General features: G+C 40.0%; 1 protein-coding gene across 1 annotated transcript in view; it reads left to right on the forward strand.

Annotated features, from left to right (window-relative positions):
* PCDH15 (protocadherin related 15) overlaps positions 1 to 16,162 on the forward strand; it is a 1,631,248-nt gene that overhangs the window by 1,430,134 nt on the left and 184,952 nt on the right. Inside the window, exon 23 of the mRNA XM_057308638.1 lies at positions 4,751 to 4,867. Within this exon, the coding sequence (XP_057164621.1) occupies positions 4,751 to 4,867 (117 nt within the window). The remainder of the gene's footprint in view (positions 1 to 4,750; positions 4,868 to 16,162) is intronic.

A 16,162-nucleotide genomic window follows, 5' to 3' on the forward strand; every position in this document is an offset into this window, starting at 1 on the left:
CCCCCCCCCCCCCCAGCCACCAGCGCCCCCTCCATGTCCCTGGCTGAGCACGCGCGCGCGCGGAGGATGAGCGCTGGCATTCACTGTATTTCCAACCCTTTAAAAAAGATGATAGGAGTACAAACATCTAGTTCTCTTCTGTCTGGAAAATGTCTCTTATCAAGAACAATTCTTACCCCTGATTCCGGAAAATCAAAGTTCTTGTCATCTCTTTCTCTACTTTTTGTGGAAACCTGCCATTAATTTGCAGTCTCCCCACAAGTGCCCATCTCCCTGGGATGCTAGTTTACAAAGGTTCCTTAGATCCCTGCCTCCGTCTGCCGAAGTAGAAATGGTTTCTGTGATTAAGTTAGGCTTTAATTTAGAAAATAAATCAATGGAACTCATATTTTCTTCTTTCTAGCTCACTGTCCCTTCAGGTATAGTCTTATTTGCTTGAGATATGGAAACAAATGATGAATTGACTGGTTCATTGTTTTTTCTGAGAAGAGCATTGTGTTGTCCTAGATGAGAACCATGCTAACATCCAGAACACTCTCTAGAAACATGAACAGTAATTTTTTTCAGACCAACAAAAATTATAACCCCAGAAAGCAAACTATTACAGGTCTTCATGATAAAATTGTTAATAAGACAGAAGAGGATATGCTTCTTTTTGCCAATACTGCCCTCTAGTGAAAAGCGGGCAACAGAAAAGCGTCTGTTTCGGAGGGTGCAGCTTCTTTGCCGCGTAACAGAGCATTTGCACACAAGCAGATATGTCCATTTTTCTTCAGACACCCCTGGAGCGTAAATATAATGAGCTATTGATTATGCTTCTTGGCGTCTCATTTCAATACATTTTCTCCTCTGAAATCATGCATTGTGCAAGAACATCTTAGCTACGATAAAAGATTGCAACCCCAAAATGTGTACAATGTACTACAAAGAGAAGGCTGCCACAGTAGCTGCACGGATTTATTCTTGGTCCTGCCAGTGGAAAGCAAAGGAAAGGAGGAGAAGAAATAGTCCTGTGAGCCTTCAGTTTTTACTTATGTTTGTGTCTAATCAGTTTGTGAGGCCAGAGTATAAAAAACATCCACTATGCATGCGGTTAGAAGGTGAACCTAGTGAATACTTTGTCAGGAAATAAGGGGGGGGGGCACTGCACTCAGACTGTTAGCAACTATATGACAACTAGAAAATCACATGCCATTTTTCCCCCCTGAAGAATCAAATTATCCAAAAGTATCTTGTACCATTAAGGCTGTAAGTGTCCTTTGAGATGAAAAAAAAACAGAAGAGGAAAATTTGTAGGAACTTATTTAGTTTATGTGACCTTGGGAAACTCGTGTACAGAAAAATTACAGTGTTGGCATAGACCAATGGAACAGAATAGAGAGCCCAGAAATGGACCCTCAGCTCTTTGGGCAACTAATATTTGATAAAGCAGGAAAAAACATCCGGTGGGAAAAAGACAGTCTCTTCAATAAATGGTGCTGGGAAAATTGGACAGCTACATGCAAAAGAATGAAACTTGACCACTATCTCACACCATACACAAAAATAAACTCCAAATGGATGAAAGACCTCGATGTGAGACAGGAATCCATCAAAATTCTAGAAGAGAACATAGGCAGCAACCTCTACGACATCGGCCAAAGCAACCTTTTTCATGACACATCCCCAAAGGCAAGAGAAACAAAAGATAAAATGAATTTATGGGACTTCATCAAGATTAAAAGTTTCTGCACATCCAAGGAAACAGTCAGAAAAACTAAGAGGCAGCCCACGGAATGGGAGAATATATTTGCAAATGACACTACAGATAAAGGACTGGTATCCAAGATCTACAAAGAACTTCTCAAACTCAATACACGAGAAACAAATAAACAAATCAAAAAATGGGCAGAAGATATGAACAGACACTTTTCCAATGAAGACATACAAATGGCTAACAGACACATGAAAAAATGTTCAAAATCATTAGCCATCAAGGAAATTCAAATCAAAACCACACTGAGATACCACCTTACGCCAGTTAGAATGGCAAAAATAGACAAGGCAAGAAACAACAATTGTTGGAGAGGATGTGGAGAAAGGGGATCCCTCCTACATTGTTGGTGGGAATGCAAGTTGGTACAGCCACTCTGGAAAACCGTGTGGAGGTCGCTTAAAAAGTTAAAAATTGAGCTACCCTATGATCCAGCCATTGCACTACTGGGTGTTTACCCCAAAGATACAGACGTAGTGAAGAGAAGGGCCATATGCACCCCAATGTTCATAGCAGCAATGTCCACAATAGCTAAATCGTGGAAGGAGCCGAGATGCCCTGCAACAGATGACTGGATTAAGAAGTTGTGGTCCATATATACAATGGAATATTACTCAGCAATCAGAAAGAATGAGTTCTCAACATTTGCTACAACATGGACGGCACTGGAGGAGATAATGCTTAGTGAGATAAGTCAAGCAGAGAAAGACAACTATCATATGATTTCTCTCATCTATGGAACATAAGAACTAGAATGATCAGTAGGGGAAGAAAGGGATAAAGAAAGGGGGGGTAATCAGAAGGGGGAATGAAACATGAGAGACTATGGACTATGAGAAACAAACTGAGGGCTACAGAGGGGAGGGGGGTGGGGGAATGGGATAGACCGGTGATGGGTAGTAAGGAGGACACATATTGCATGGTGCACTGGGTGTTATACACAACTAATGAATCATCGAGCCTTACATCGAAAACCGGGGATGTACTGTATGGTGACTAACATAATATAATAAAAAATCATTATTAAAAAAAAAAATTACAGTGTTGGGCTCCTTCTTTTCTGACCTTCTGAAGTTACCACTTAGGGGTGCAAAAAGATTTCCACCCCTTTAGTTACAAAATTCACTCATTAAATTAATCGGTGCTCTTGACAAGAACAGGAGAAAGCGTGCATGCAAATGTTTTATACGTTTACTCCCTGCCAGGAACCTCAAGATCAATACCCTCCACCACCATCATTACCGAGAACGGGGCTTTCAGGTTCTTGTGCTTGTTAAGATTCTAAAGGTCATAATTTATAAAGGAAACTTTTTTTAAATTTTTTTGTTCATGGAAGGTTATGAAGACGATATGTCAAAACACAGGAAATGATATTTTTTTAGTTTTGAGGGGTTTTTTTAAAAGATTTTATTTATTTATTCGACAGAGATAGAGACAGCCAGTGAGAGAGGGAGCACAAGCAGAGGGAGTGGGAGAGGAAGAAGCAGGCTCATAGCGGAGGAACGCTGGGATCACGCCCTGAGCTGAAGGCAGACGCTTAACCGCTGTGCCACCCAGGCGCCCCCTAGTTTTGAGTTTTGCTTACAGTTAAAGATTTCTTATTTTTCATTAAAGTCTGCAGGTTTTCTCATACTTACAACTCAGAAGCCAGCTCTATTGTGACCATAAAAGCAAGTGCTGTTTGACTCTAACAGATAATTAGCCTGACCTCTTTGCAAAAAGAGGCGTTTATAATCAGTTAATTAGTGGGTTTCCAATTTATATTGTACAGGGAAATTGTTGTATCAGAGCAAATATTAAAGCCTATGTAGAATAATTTTCTTCTTTTGTTTTTAATAGCAAGTGAGAAAAAGATGACCTGAAGGGTAAGATAATTAACAGATTCAGCTTTAGGCTCAAATATGTCTGACCCAAAGTACCCAAAACAATGCAGGGTGTAGTAATGACTTTAAAATAAGTAAATTTACGAAATATAAATCAGCCATGTTAATAACCATTATTTTTGAGGAAAAAAAATGACATGCAGTCCTCTATAAAACACAAAATGGTTGGGGGGAAATGGTCTTGCTCTCGAGGGACCAGATTTATTAATTTGGCTGTGCCAAATAACTAGATTAATTTAGGCAAAGTCAGTACTATCCGCAGAATCAGTATCTTTACCTGTCAGATGGCAGGTAAGTGACATGAAGTCAGGGCCATCGTTTTCCTCAGTGACCGCAGTAGCCCCAGTGCCTAGCACTGAGTCACAGAAGTGGGAGGAACTTGATAATATTTAAGTGAGTGAAACTACGTGAATAACAATGCACTTATATCACTGAGTTGTAAAAATAAATGCCTCTAAATTAACTTGAAAACCTCCTGCAGTAAGTCACCATTGTTTTCTGTCTATGGGAACATCTAATTCTAGGCATCATTCTTGTAGTGTGCTATAGGGAAAACATTCTTTAATCATTTTATGTTTGTAAAAACGTAAGATGGCATCAAAGGCTGCTTCGTACTTTGCATTTGAAATGTGCTAATCATCCCATTCTGCTAAGTATATCAAGAATTTTCAGTTGCGAAAGAAACTTAAAGAGCTTTTTTTTTAAAAGGAACAACACAGCAAACAAAGAAACCACCATCTTTGACACCTGTCTCAGGAATGGTACTTTTTATACAAATTACCCATCCCTGTTTTCAAAGTTCAAAACCACCTCATATCACTGGAAGTATCTTCTGGGAAAGTTTCGAGCATTCCTTCCCTCTCCAAAAAGCATAATTTCGGAACCTGTGCTCGAGGGGCATGGCCTCCAGTTGCTATGCGCACATGAATACTGTATGGGAGCTCTGCCAGCTTCCTCCGGGGCTCCACTCCACAGGGAGAATAATGGGATTGAGAGAATGGAAGGCTGACAGTGGCAAATGGGTTGTGTGACAGGAAGAGATAGAGCCAGTCTCATAACTGTGTCCCCAACCTGCTGTCACCAGAAGCTCTAAACTCTTAATTGTGTTTTCCAGGATATGAATGATTACCCGCCCGTATTTAGTAAGCGGATCTACAAGGGGATGGTGGCTCCGGACGCTGTGAAGGGCACACCCATCACAACCGTTTATGCCGAAGATGCAGACACCCCTGTAAGTAAAGGACGTTGATGGATACTTGGAAGCTTAGGGAAGAGAACCTTGCACACTCACACAGGACACACTTCCTGGGCAGCACATTTGGACCGAGTCCACTCTGTCCCCTCCCAGGCATTTCATGTGTGCCCGCAAGGACACGCACACGTCAAGTAATTATTACTGAGCACAGACAGTTAAGCAGATGCTTTCTATGTTGCTGGGATTCAGAGTTTGCTATTCGCCATGTTATCTCGCACAAATAATAAATAGATGTGGAAAGAGTTCTGTTCATTTAGAGTCAGTATCATTTGGGTTCTTTATTTAGGACAGTGTAAGCTTAGTTGAGTTGGGTTATGTTTTATCCTTATGCATTTTCCATTTTATTCATATATGACTATTTTGTTAGCAAACTCTAGGTCAATGGGTGACATAATATTTACTTTGAATGTGTTAATTTTGGTAAGCTAAAATATTAATACCTCATTTAGAACATACTTAATGCAGTCTTTGTTATCCAGAATTTTACCTCTTTTGAGATATCCCACGTTACCTTCCAAAAGAGAGGGTTTTCAATGAAAACACTATTATAGCGAAAGTGAGGTAAATTTTCCTTAATGTTATTACGTTAATGTATGAAAAGTAGCATATAGAAATAATAGCACCTATATAAAATGCTTTCTATAAATAATTTGAGTGCTTTATAAATATTAATTATTCTCTTAACAGTCAAATGATGAAGTCTTAGTTTGTTTACTTTTGAGTGAGCTCCCACCATTAGTCAGCAACTGAAATGTATTCTACAAAAATAAAAGAAATATTAAACAAGCCATTTTAGAAAAACAAGAAAATAGAAAAAGACCTGAATTTTATAAGCGATTTAGGAGTTCTGTTTCACATTGCTAATATAAATAGTATTCGTGTAATGCTGTTTATTTAATAAAAGGTGAATGGCAGTCATAACATTTTTCACCTTCAACTGTGACAGGCCGTATAAAGTCTTTCGTGACTATAAGGTCTTGAAAAATAATAATGTTAACATGAAAGCAATGACCTTTCACTCGAAGCTCTTTTTCTCGAGGATGTTAAAGTGTCTTTGAAACTGATTTATTGCATTTTAGGAAATGTGATAGGCAAAATTTCATAGATTTGAACACACCAGTAGAGATGGTGCATATGACATGGGTGCTTTATCTGCTTTTTTAAGTAAACTGTCAGAGGTAGAAACTACTTTGAAATTAAGAGTACACATTCAATTCTATTCAAGGCATGTGTTTTGAACACCAAGTCTATACTGATTATTGAGCTAACCAGTTTTTGCTCTCCAGACCTGAGAATCTTCTAGGTAAAACAGAACTACACATAGAAATTTTAACACACTGTACTAAATGAGTATAAACAAGCACAACATCTTAAAATACTCATATTTCTTTCTTTTTCAAAGATTTATCTATTTATTTGCGAGAGAGAGATAGTGTGTGTGAGTGGGGGCAGGGACAGAGGGAAAGAAGCAGACTCCCCCGCTGAGCTGGGGAGGCCAAAACAGAGCTCTATCCAATCCCACAACTCATGACATGAGCCTAAATCAAGAGTCAGACGTGTAACCAACTGAGCCATCCAGGTGCCCCAAAATATTCATATTTCTAAGAAATTTTATTAGCACAGGATTGAAGGTAGTGTTAAGATTAATGGCATTAATGATGACAGACTAAATGTAGGTATGCTGATCACCTACGTGCAACATACCCCAAAGTGTTAGTATGGACAGCAAAACCCTCACTTTTCTTCTGACACCTGCCACCATGGTTCCTGGTTTGACTTTCGGATCACCCCACCAATGTGAGAAAAGTTGTCTTGAACTATTATCTGTCCCATAAAGAAATGCTATTACGTATCTAAAATATCTAGGGGCGCCTGGGTGGCACAGCGGTTAAGCGTCTGCTTTCGGCTCAGGGCGTGATCCCGGCGTTATGGGATCGAGCCCCACATCAGGCTCTTTTGCTATGAGCCTGCTTCTTCCTTTCCCACTCCCCATGCTTGTGTTCCCTCTCTCGCTGGCTGTCTCTATCTCTGCCGAATAAATAAATAAAATCTTTAAAAAATAAAATAAAAAATAAAATATCTAGAGAGAAGCTCTGTTTTTACACCCTGAAGCTCTTTTATGGAAATTTACCAGGTTCAAATTCCGTACTGCTGTTAAGAAGTTCTTAGGTTTGCATCCCCAGCAGTAGTTTTTCACATTTAACATCTAATGCTGGGTTTTCCGTAGATGAAAGGTAGATGCTAGTCATTCAGCTGAAACACTGAGCATACTTATTTCAGTTAGTGAATATGTATTTTGTCAAACTCAGTTTTTTTATTAAGTTTTTTAAATTTTAGTTCTAGTATAGTTAACATACAGTGTTATATTAGTTTCAGGTGTACAATATAGTGATTCAGCAATTCTATACATTACTCAGTGCTCATCACAAGTGCACCCCTCAATCCCCATTGGCTATTTCACCCACCCACCCCCACCTCCCCTCTGGTGACCATCAGTGGGTTCTCTATCCTTAAGAGGCTGTTTCTTGGTTTCTCTCTCTCTCTTTCCTTTGCTTGTTTCTTTTGTTTCTTAAATCCCACAGATGAGTGAAATCATATGGCATTTGTCTTTCTCTGACTGACTTATTTTGCTTAGCATTACACTCTCCAGCTCCATCCATGTTGTTGCAAATGGCAAGATTTCATTCTTTCTTATGGCTGAGTAATATCCCATCATGTATATATACCACATGTTCTTTATCCATTTATCTATTGATGGATTTTGGGACACTTCCATAATTTGGGTACTGTAAATAATGCTGCTATAAACATAGAGGTGCATGTATCCTTCTGAATTAGTGTTTTTGTATTTTTTTGAGTCAATACCCAGTAGTGTGATTGCTGCATCATAGGGTAGTTCTATTTTTAACTTTTTTGAGGAACCTCCATACTGTTTTCCAGAGTGGCTGCACCGGTTTGCATTCCCACCAACAGAGTACGAGGGTCCCCCTTTCTCCACATCCTCACCAACACCTGGTGTTTCTTGTGTTATTGATTTTAGCCATTCTGACAGGTTATCAGACTCAGTGCTGATCTTTAACACAGCAACAATCTTCTGTATAACCAGTACTTAGCACTGAGTTTTCCAGTGATTGCTACAAGCTCAGGTCCATGAAAATTTTCGGAACATAAATTTCACATTACACATTTTTTTTTCAAAATTATTATGATTGATTTTTAATTTTTTTACTTTATGTCAGCGCCATAAATCCAGAACACATATTTTTTGGATGAGCTTGCCAAGTATTTTCACTTTGTTGCTATTATAAACATTTAATAATTAGAAGATACCATTCAGGGCTCCGTGTGTAAGTATCTATGGAAACACTTTGTGCATTTAATGGTCTCTTTTCCAAACTAGAAGGGAAAGTTCTTGAGGACAGGAATCAAACCTTAATTCCAGTTTGCATTTCCACGTCCAACGTTATGCTGGAGACTTAGCAGTCTGTTAGGGAACATTTGTTAAATAATTAAATAAATGAATAAGTTAACAGTGATTTCTGTACTCTCCAGAATTGACAAAGTATGCCAGATATTCAGAAATTTAGTGATTTGGGAAGTTGGCAAAACTTGTGCATCTCTAGTTTGGCCATTCGAGGGCTGTGCGGATAGAGCAGGCAGATGCGTGTGCAAGGTCGAGCGGGAAGATGCTTGTGCAAGGTAGAGTGGGCTGATGCGTGTGCAAGGTAGAGTGGGCTGATGCATGTGCAAGGTAGAGCGGGCAGATGCGTGTGCAAGGTAGAGTGGGCTGGTGCGTGTGCAAGGTAGAGCGGGAAGATGCTTGTGCAAGGTAGAGCAGGAAGATGCATGTGCAAGGTAGAGCGGGCAGATGTGTGTGCAAGGTGGAGCCCAGCTTCTGCACCCTCCTAGACTGGGCATGGCCACAACTCAGCAGTAATAATTTTCACCTCGGGAGGCTGACCACCTCTTTTTCAAGACATTGTGTTTCCTCTGAATGAAGGGAGAACCACCCATTTTAACCTACAAAATAGCAAAAACAAAATCCTTTGCTGTCAGATGGAGACCCTGGGTAAGGTCTAAAAGCCAGAGAGAACACCGCTGCTGAATATAAATTAAGAATTATAAAATGCGCATTGTACAAAACTTAAGTGCTCTAGAGGGAGGAGAGGGGAAAAAAAAACAACCTTCCAGGGATTTTTTTTCCCCCACTGAATTAAAGCTGTTAGGACTTTATTCTCTGCTTCACATTGGCATTATGTCGTTCACCAGAGATGTGAATAGGGAATGACTGATCATTTTGGATATTAAAAATTGCTAGCCTTTTCTTTCTGCTCACCAGAGACCTCTCACTCCAAACTTTCACAAAGCAAAATTGCAAGTGTAATTTCTATTTGCATATTTTATTCTCCCGGAAGCTGCTGGCCAAACCCCGAGATACAAGAGCTCTCTTCGTGGGCAGGGCACGTGCCTGACAGAACAGTACCCCTTGTGAGCATGTGGACGCAGAAAAGTTGGCATAAATAAATGAAGTTTTCATTTTGCTCATTTCCAAGAAAGTATGAGGAACCCACGGAGGATCCTTTTTCCTCATTGTGAAATTATTCTTTTTACTTAACGCATTTTAGGCATTTATAGGATTCCTGTTTAAAGTAAAGTAGTCATTGGAACATGTTCAATATTAGCAATCGTGACATTCTTATTTGCATATATTAGTGTATTATTGACATTGAAGACTTCTTTTTTCAGATTTTGACATTCATTTATGAAGTACATATGCTCCAAAAAAGAGATCTTACAAGTTCTCAATAATAATTGGCTTTAAAAATCACTTGAGTATTCTCACTATATTTTTTTTTCAGAAATAACTTTTATAAAAGGCCAATAATTATGAGGGTGAAGTACTTTTTGCCTCTGGTGAGATTTTGAGAGCTGTGCTAGCCACTCAGAGTTTAGACAAGCTGCCTGAGGAATTATTTCTAAAGTCTTTTCACAAGTGGCTTTAACATCCTTCTCAATCATTCAAGTTTCGTTGGTCTCTAAGGGCAAGAAAAGTTGGTCGGGTTTTCTTTCCTCTGATGCATACTTGGTGTTGTATTAAACTGACATGGCATCACCAAATAATGCCAAGTAATTATGGTGATCTTGTCAAACTAAGTAACCGTCCAGTTAGTCACTCTTGGCAGTCTCCTAGCCGAGGCAGAACAGTAGATGAGAAGCAGTAGTCGTCTGAGGCCATGATTTGCCACTTGCTTGCTTTGTGGGCAAGAGTTCAAACTGTTCAGGGCCAGGAGTTTGAGATTACATTTTGGTCTCCATATAACATGAGTGTTCTGCATTCTTTTCCATTGACGCCTCTACAGGTCTGATTTTCATCACCCACCACGTGCTGGCCTGTGGGGCTATGCTGTACTGATTTAGATTATTGCTAGCAAGGTAGCAAAAACCCTGCTGTCAGAGCTCAGAGCCTACTAACCACGTTCGCTGACCCTGGAGCATAAGGGGGGAGTGCACACAGCTCAGTGGTTTGTTTTGTTTTTTTTCTTCACATCAAAGCTGTCAGGGAATAGTTATCAAAAACTGTTTTTGTGGTGCATGTCAGCTTGTGAAAATTGAGTTGATGTAGCCCCAACCTGTGTCCCTCTGGTCTCGAATACTTAATTAGAAAGAAAGCACACAGTGAGACAGTTGGGACTTGATCTTTAAAATAACAATGAGCTATAATTAGATTTGAGAGTGTGAATGAGTAGAAAAGGGAAGGTTTTATGACAAAGTTTATACATGATTAATGTCTAGAAAAAGGCTTATCTAATGTTTTAGGAATCTGTGTCATTTTCTTTTTGTGGCTTATTGATTCCTTTCAATAAGAATTACATTGTTAGCATTACTTGAGATCAATATTAGATTTAAGTGTTTCAGAAATAAATATTGCGCTTCTAATTAAAACCCTGCCATCTTACTAGGACTAAAGGGGCATTTTTCTTGTGTTATAAATGGTAACATCTGTGAAATTTAGAGTTTTTCTATCTTGATTTGTTTTGTTTTTTGCCTTTACAAAAGAGTCACCCAGTGATACATCATTGACTTACACCAGGTTTTTGTTTTTGTTTTTGTTGTTTTTTTGAAGAGAATAAGCCTCATGGGGTTAGGATCCCAGTACACATCAACAGAGTTTTCCAAGGCAATTGAGTGAAATACAGCACATCTTTTCTGGGGCTCACCTAGAAGTCTCCCTTATGGCTTAAATCATGTGCTTTATTGTGAAGTTCTTGCCAGAGGAAATGAGAGGAGACCCTCTCAAATGAGAGGAGACCCTATCTTGGCTTCTCATGATCGGGATTCTTGGCTTTAACACCCGCAAAGCCAAGCCACTGGTAACTCTCTTGGTTTTACAATCCCCACTCCACAGTTCTTCCCTATCCTTAAACAATGGCCATACGGGGACAGTAGACCTATAATCTCATTCGTGCTTAATATTTACTGAGTGAATAAATCAATCAGAAAGCATTTATTGTGGACTTAACAATATGGCAAGATTGTTAAGCCATGGTAGTGCGTCTTAAAGATGCCAAGAAGTGCAACAGCTCTGTAGAGAATGGGGGAATGAATGTGTCCCAGTGACATCTGAATCTGCTCTAGACAGGAATTCAACTCTGAAAAAAATATAGGGGATTCATTTAAGTGAGGACAGAAGAAATAGCCAGAGGAAATGTATTCAAAAATTGCAGTAAAAAATATCCATCTTACGGACGTGAATTTGTGTGACATGATTGGAGTGTGTCTGACTAAATAAATGTTAGCTACTTAAAAGAATAGCCCCCAGGGCATCTGGGTTGCTCAGTAGGTTTAAGTGGCTGCCTTCGGCTCAGGATCCTGGGATCGAGCCCCGTGTTGGGCTCCTTGCTTAGCAGGGAGCCTGCTTTTCTCTCTCTTTCTACTGCTCCCCCTGTTTGTGCTCTCTTGCTCTCTCTGTCAAATAAATAAATAAATAAAATCTTTAAAAAAAAAAAAAGAATAGCCCCCAAAACATCAGGATTCTCTTAGAGACTCATTTGTAGACAGGAACTATTACAAATATGGTTTTGTGAAACCTATTTTATCATATAGAAAAATGGAAGTTTACTCAAGACTTATAAAAAGCAGTGACAAAAAATCAGAGCTGGGGCTCCTGGGTGTTTCTGTCGGTTAAGCCTGCCTTCCACTCAGGTCATGATCCTGGGATCCTGGGATCCTGGGATCGAGCCCTGCATCAGACTCCCTGCTCCGTAGGGAGTCTTCTTCTCCCTCTCCTTCTGCCCCTACCCCCTCTTGTGCTCTCTCGCTCTCTGCTCTCTCTTTCTCTCAAATAAATAAAATCTTAAAAAAAAATTAGAGCTATGTAATGGAACAGTGACTTGTCTCTGAGATGCAGTCTTTATTGGATGAAACAATAAACAAAAGCCAGGAGATTAGTTAGCAGCTTTGCTTCATTTAATCATTAAAAAAAGGGGGGGGTGAACAAGGAAATGGAGAAAGCAGAAATACATAAAGTTATTGAAATGGAAGAATTAATCGTGATTGGGCAGGAAGCTGAAGATACGGATGAAATAAAAGCAAAATCAAAAGTGAATCACGGGCTTCTGGCTTGACTAATGCAGACATTGGGGATAATAGTCGGTAGAAATAAGGTAGATGGAGAACAAAGCTCTTCTAAGGAGAAAATAATGAGATCAAAGTAGGACAGACCCCATTTTAAATGATTTTGAAACACGCATCTGCCACCACCTATGGAAGGCTACACCGTCCTCCCAGATCTGTGCAGGACCCTAGGGTCGGGACAGGCAGGAAGCTCCCCTCCCCCCCAGAATTACAGGTTCACCCAACAAGAGAGCACGTACCACCTAGTGCTGAGAGGACCCTGGAGGCAGATGGCAGGAGGGGGCCACAAGTCCTTTCCACGCGACAGCAACACCATGGGGAGGACAGGGCACATGCTCGGTGGCCACGGCTATTTCCATCTGATGCCAGGGGGACCAGGCTGCATTGAGAGGGCCAAGGTCGGCCTAGCCAGAAAATATGGGAGTAAGAATCCAAGCAAAAATGCAGAATGGGGGAATGCCTGGGTGGCTCAGTCAGTTAAGCTCCTTCCTCAGCGAGGAGCCGTTTTCTCCTTCTCCCTCTGCTGCTCCCCCTGCTTGTGCGCTCTCTCTCTCTCTCTTTCTCCATCAAATAAATAAATAAAATATTTTTAAAAATGCAGAATGGGAGCCACCCAGATTGAAGTTGACACCATGAGAGTAATAAATACATTCTCCATGATAGAAAACATCATCAGATAAACTAAAGGCTTGGAAATAAATCCTCAGGTGATTCCCTTTTGAGGATGGGCAGGGGCTGAGGAGGGAAAGAGAAAGACTGAGGGGTAGAAGAGAAGCCTGCTAGGCATGTGGTTCGGAGCAAAAGAAGTTTTCAATGCGGAGAAAGAAATTGAAAGGTAAAGGATTTTCTTAGAGGCAGGGCAAGGCGAATGACTTCAAGGTAAGTGGGGGACCTTAGTTCTGTTGATTAGACTCCCATGGAAGCTGCATGGTAGACTGGTCTCTGCCCTCCTGCAGCTTGCTTTCCCTTTTATTTGTCATGTGTCTGAGTTATTTGGGGGTATGACCTTTATCTATAGGTCACTTTGTTTCTGTTTTTGGCCCTGTTTATTTTTTCACATCTCTTTTGAAGAATACTTACATGCATTCTGTATGAAAATGTATGGCGTTTTAATTGTATTTCCTAGACATATTTATAACTACTTGTATTTATTTCTGTATTTAAGCCTGTGCACGATTTATGCCAGTCTTTCCATATTCTACTGCATCCATTTTTAAGTTCTTTACTTTGTTGCCTCTTGTGGTTTACTCCTGTATGTCTTCAACTTTTTAGGAAGGATGCACATGTTGTGAGTTCCAAGTATGAAATTTTCTTTTGCTTATACATATAAAACTTGACAGACTGTTACTGTCTCGAGTTCAAAATTTACTTTTTAAAACTGTATATATGCTTTCCCACTATTTTCTTTGTTTTTATTTATTTATTTATTTAGGGAAGGAGAGAGCTGAGGCGGGGGGGCGGAGAGAGACTCAAACAGACTCCCTGCTGAGTGTGAAGCCCACTGGGGGCTCAATCTCATGACCCTGAGATCATGACCTGAGCCCAAACCAAGAGTTGATCATGCAAACTACTGAGCCATGCAGGCAACCCTATTTTCTGGTTTTTAACAATATAGAAGCACGAGGTTATATTAATTGTTTCAATTTTTAGGGTTGTTGTTGTTTTTTTGTTGTTGTTGTTGTTTCTGCTTGTGAGATTCTCTATTCTTAAAATGAAATGGTTTCACTAGTATATATTGAGAAATTCTTTTGTCTGTATTAATTGTGTCTGGTATATGATGGCCCCTTTCAATCTGCAAACTCATAGAATTCATCACCCCAGGATAGTTTTATATAGTATAAGGGTTCCAGAGTGATTGGCTGGTCTCACCTCTTCAAGCCCCTACTGACCAGCCGCGGGTAATTCACCATCACTCTGTCCCCGAGTTCTTGTATTTGTAAAACAAAGACACAACAGCATAATTGAACTTTATACCCTGTAAAGAGTGGCTGTCCATTGTCCCTTCCCTGAGCAACCACAATTCTATTATTTACTTCTATGAGTTAGACTACTTTACGTACCTCATATAAGTAGAATCACCCAGTATTTGTGCTTCTGTGCATAATATCCTCAAGGTTCATCCATATTGTCACAAATGGCAGGATTTTATCATTTTTTAAGGCTGGATAATATTCCATTGTGTGTATGTATGTGTGTGTGTATATATATATCTTTCACATTTTTTTTTATCCACTCATCCACTGATGGACCTTTAGGTTCTTTCCTCTTCTTAGCCATTGTGAATAATGCTTCAGTGAACATGGGAGTACAAGTATCACTTTCAGATCCTGATTTCAATTTAAAAAATCATGGATGTATACCTAGAAGTAGGATTGCTGGGTCGTAAATTAGCTCTATTTTTAATTTTTGAGGAACCTCTGCACTGTTTTCCAGAGGGGCTGCACCAGTTTGCATTCCTACCAGTCATGTACGGGGGTTCCAATTTTTCCACATCCCTGCTAAAATTCTTTATCTTCTGGATTTGTTTAAATACTAGTTATCCTAACTGGTATGAAGTGATATCTCACTGTGGTTTTGATTTGCATTTACCTGATGACCAGTGATGTCGAGCATCTTTTTAAGTGTCTTTTAGCCATCTGGATGTGTTCTTTGGAGAAATCTCTGTTCAAGTTCTTTGCCCATTTTTTAACCAGATTATTTTTATTTTGTTGTTCTAGAGATCTGCCATACAACACTGAACCTATAGTTAACAACACTGCATTGCACACTTAAAAATATGTTTAAAAAGTAGATCTCATATTAAATATTCTTAGTGCAACTAAAAAAATAGTACTTACTTTGTCAGATCGTTATGAAGATTATAGGATAGCATTTGTGTGGAGCAACTAGTGTCTGCCATATCGTAAATACCCAGTAAATACTCTCTATCATTGCTCTTACATTTACTCTGGTCTTTGTCAGGCTTTGAGTCTCTGATATTTGTCTTCTATATTTATTGTCTGTATTCTGTCACCTTCTTTCTTTTCTTTTCATCTGAGTTCTGGGAGAGCCTGTAAAGGTCAGGAGTCCAGTCAATTGAGCATGGGTTGGGGGATGAGTAAGATGTGGGGCAGTGGAGAAGGAGCTGGGCCTCTGACCTGTCACTATGACCACTTTTTCCAGATTCATCTCTTCTCAGAGTGTGTTTGCAATGGAAGAGCCAGAGCTGAGTGTTCTATACTCAGGTTTCTGGTTGACCAGAACAATGCTACAGCTGCTTGCGACAGCTCACACAGCTTCAACCTGGCTCTTCCACCCAGCATGATAATGTAGGGCTCTTCACTCCCATTCTCTCCCTAGCCCCAAGCTGTCCTTACTGCAGAGTCAAAGAATCCCAAAGCAGTCAGGGCAATCTCCGTGCCAGGAATATTATCAGCCATACTGGGAACTAACACATCAGGGAGATTCCCATACAGCCATGATCGTTATTTATTTTTTTTAAGATTTTATTTATTTATTTGACAGAGAGAGAGACGGACAGAGAGACGGCCAGCAAGAGAGGGAACACAAGCAGGGGGAGTGGGCGAGGAAGAAGCAGGTTCCCAACAGGGGAGCCTGATGCGGGGCTTGATCCCAGGACTCTGGGATCACGCCCTG

This window comes from Ursus arctos, unplaced genomic scaffold, assembly GCF_023065955.2.
Source record: "Ursus arctos isolate Adak ecotype North America unplaced genomic scaffold, UrsArc2.0 scaffold_7, whole genome shotgun sequence".
Classification (NCBI taxonomy): Eukaryota; Metazoa; Chordata; class Mammalia; order Carnivora; family Ursidae; genus Ursus; species Ursus arctos.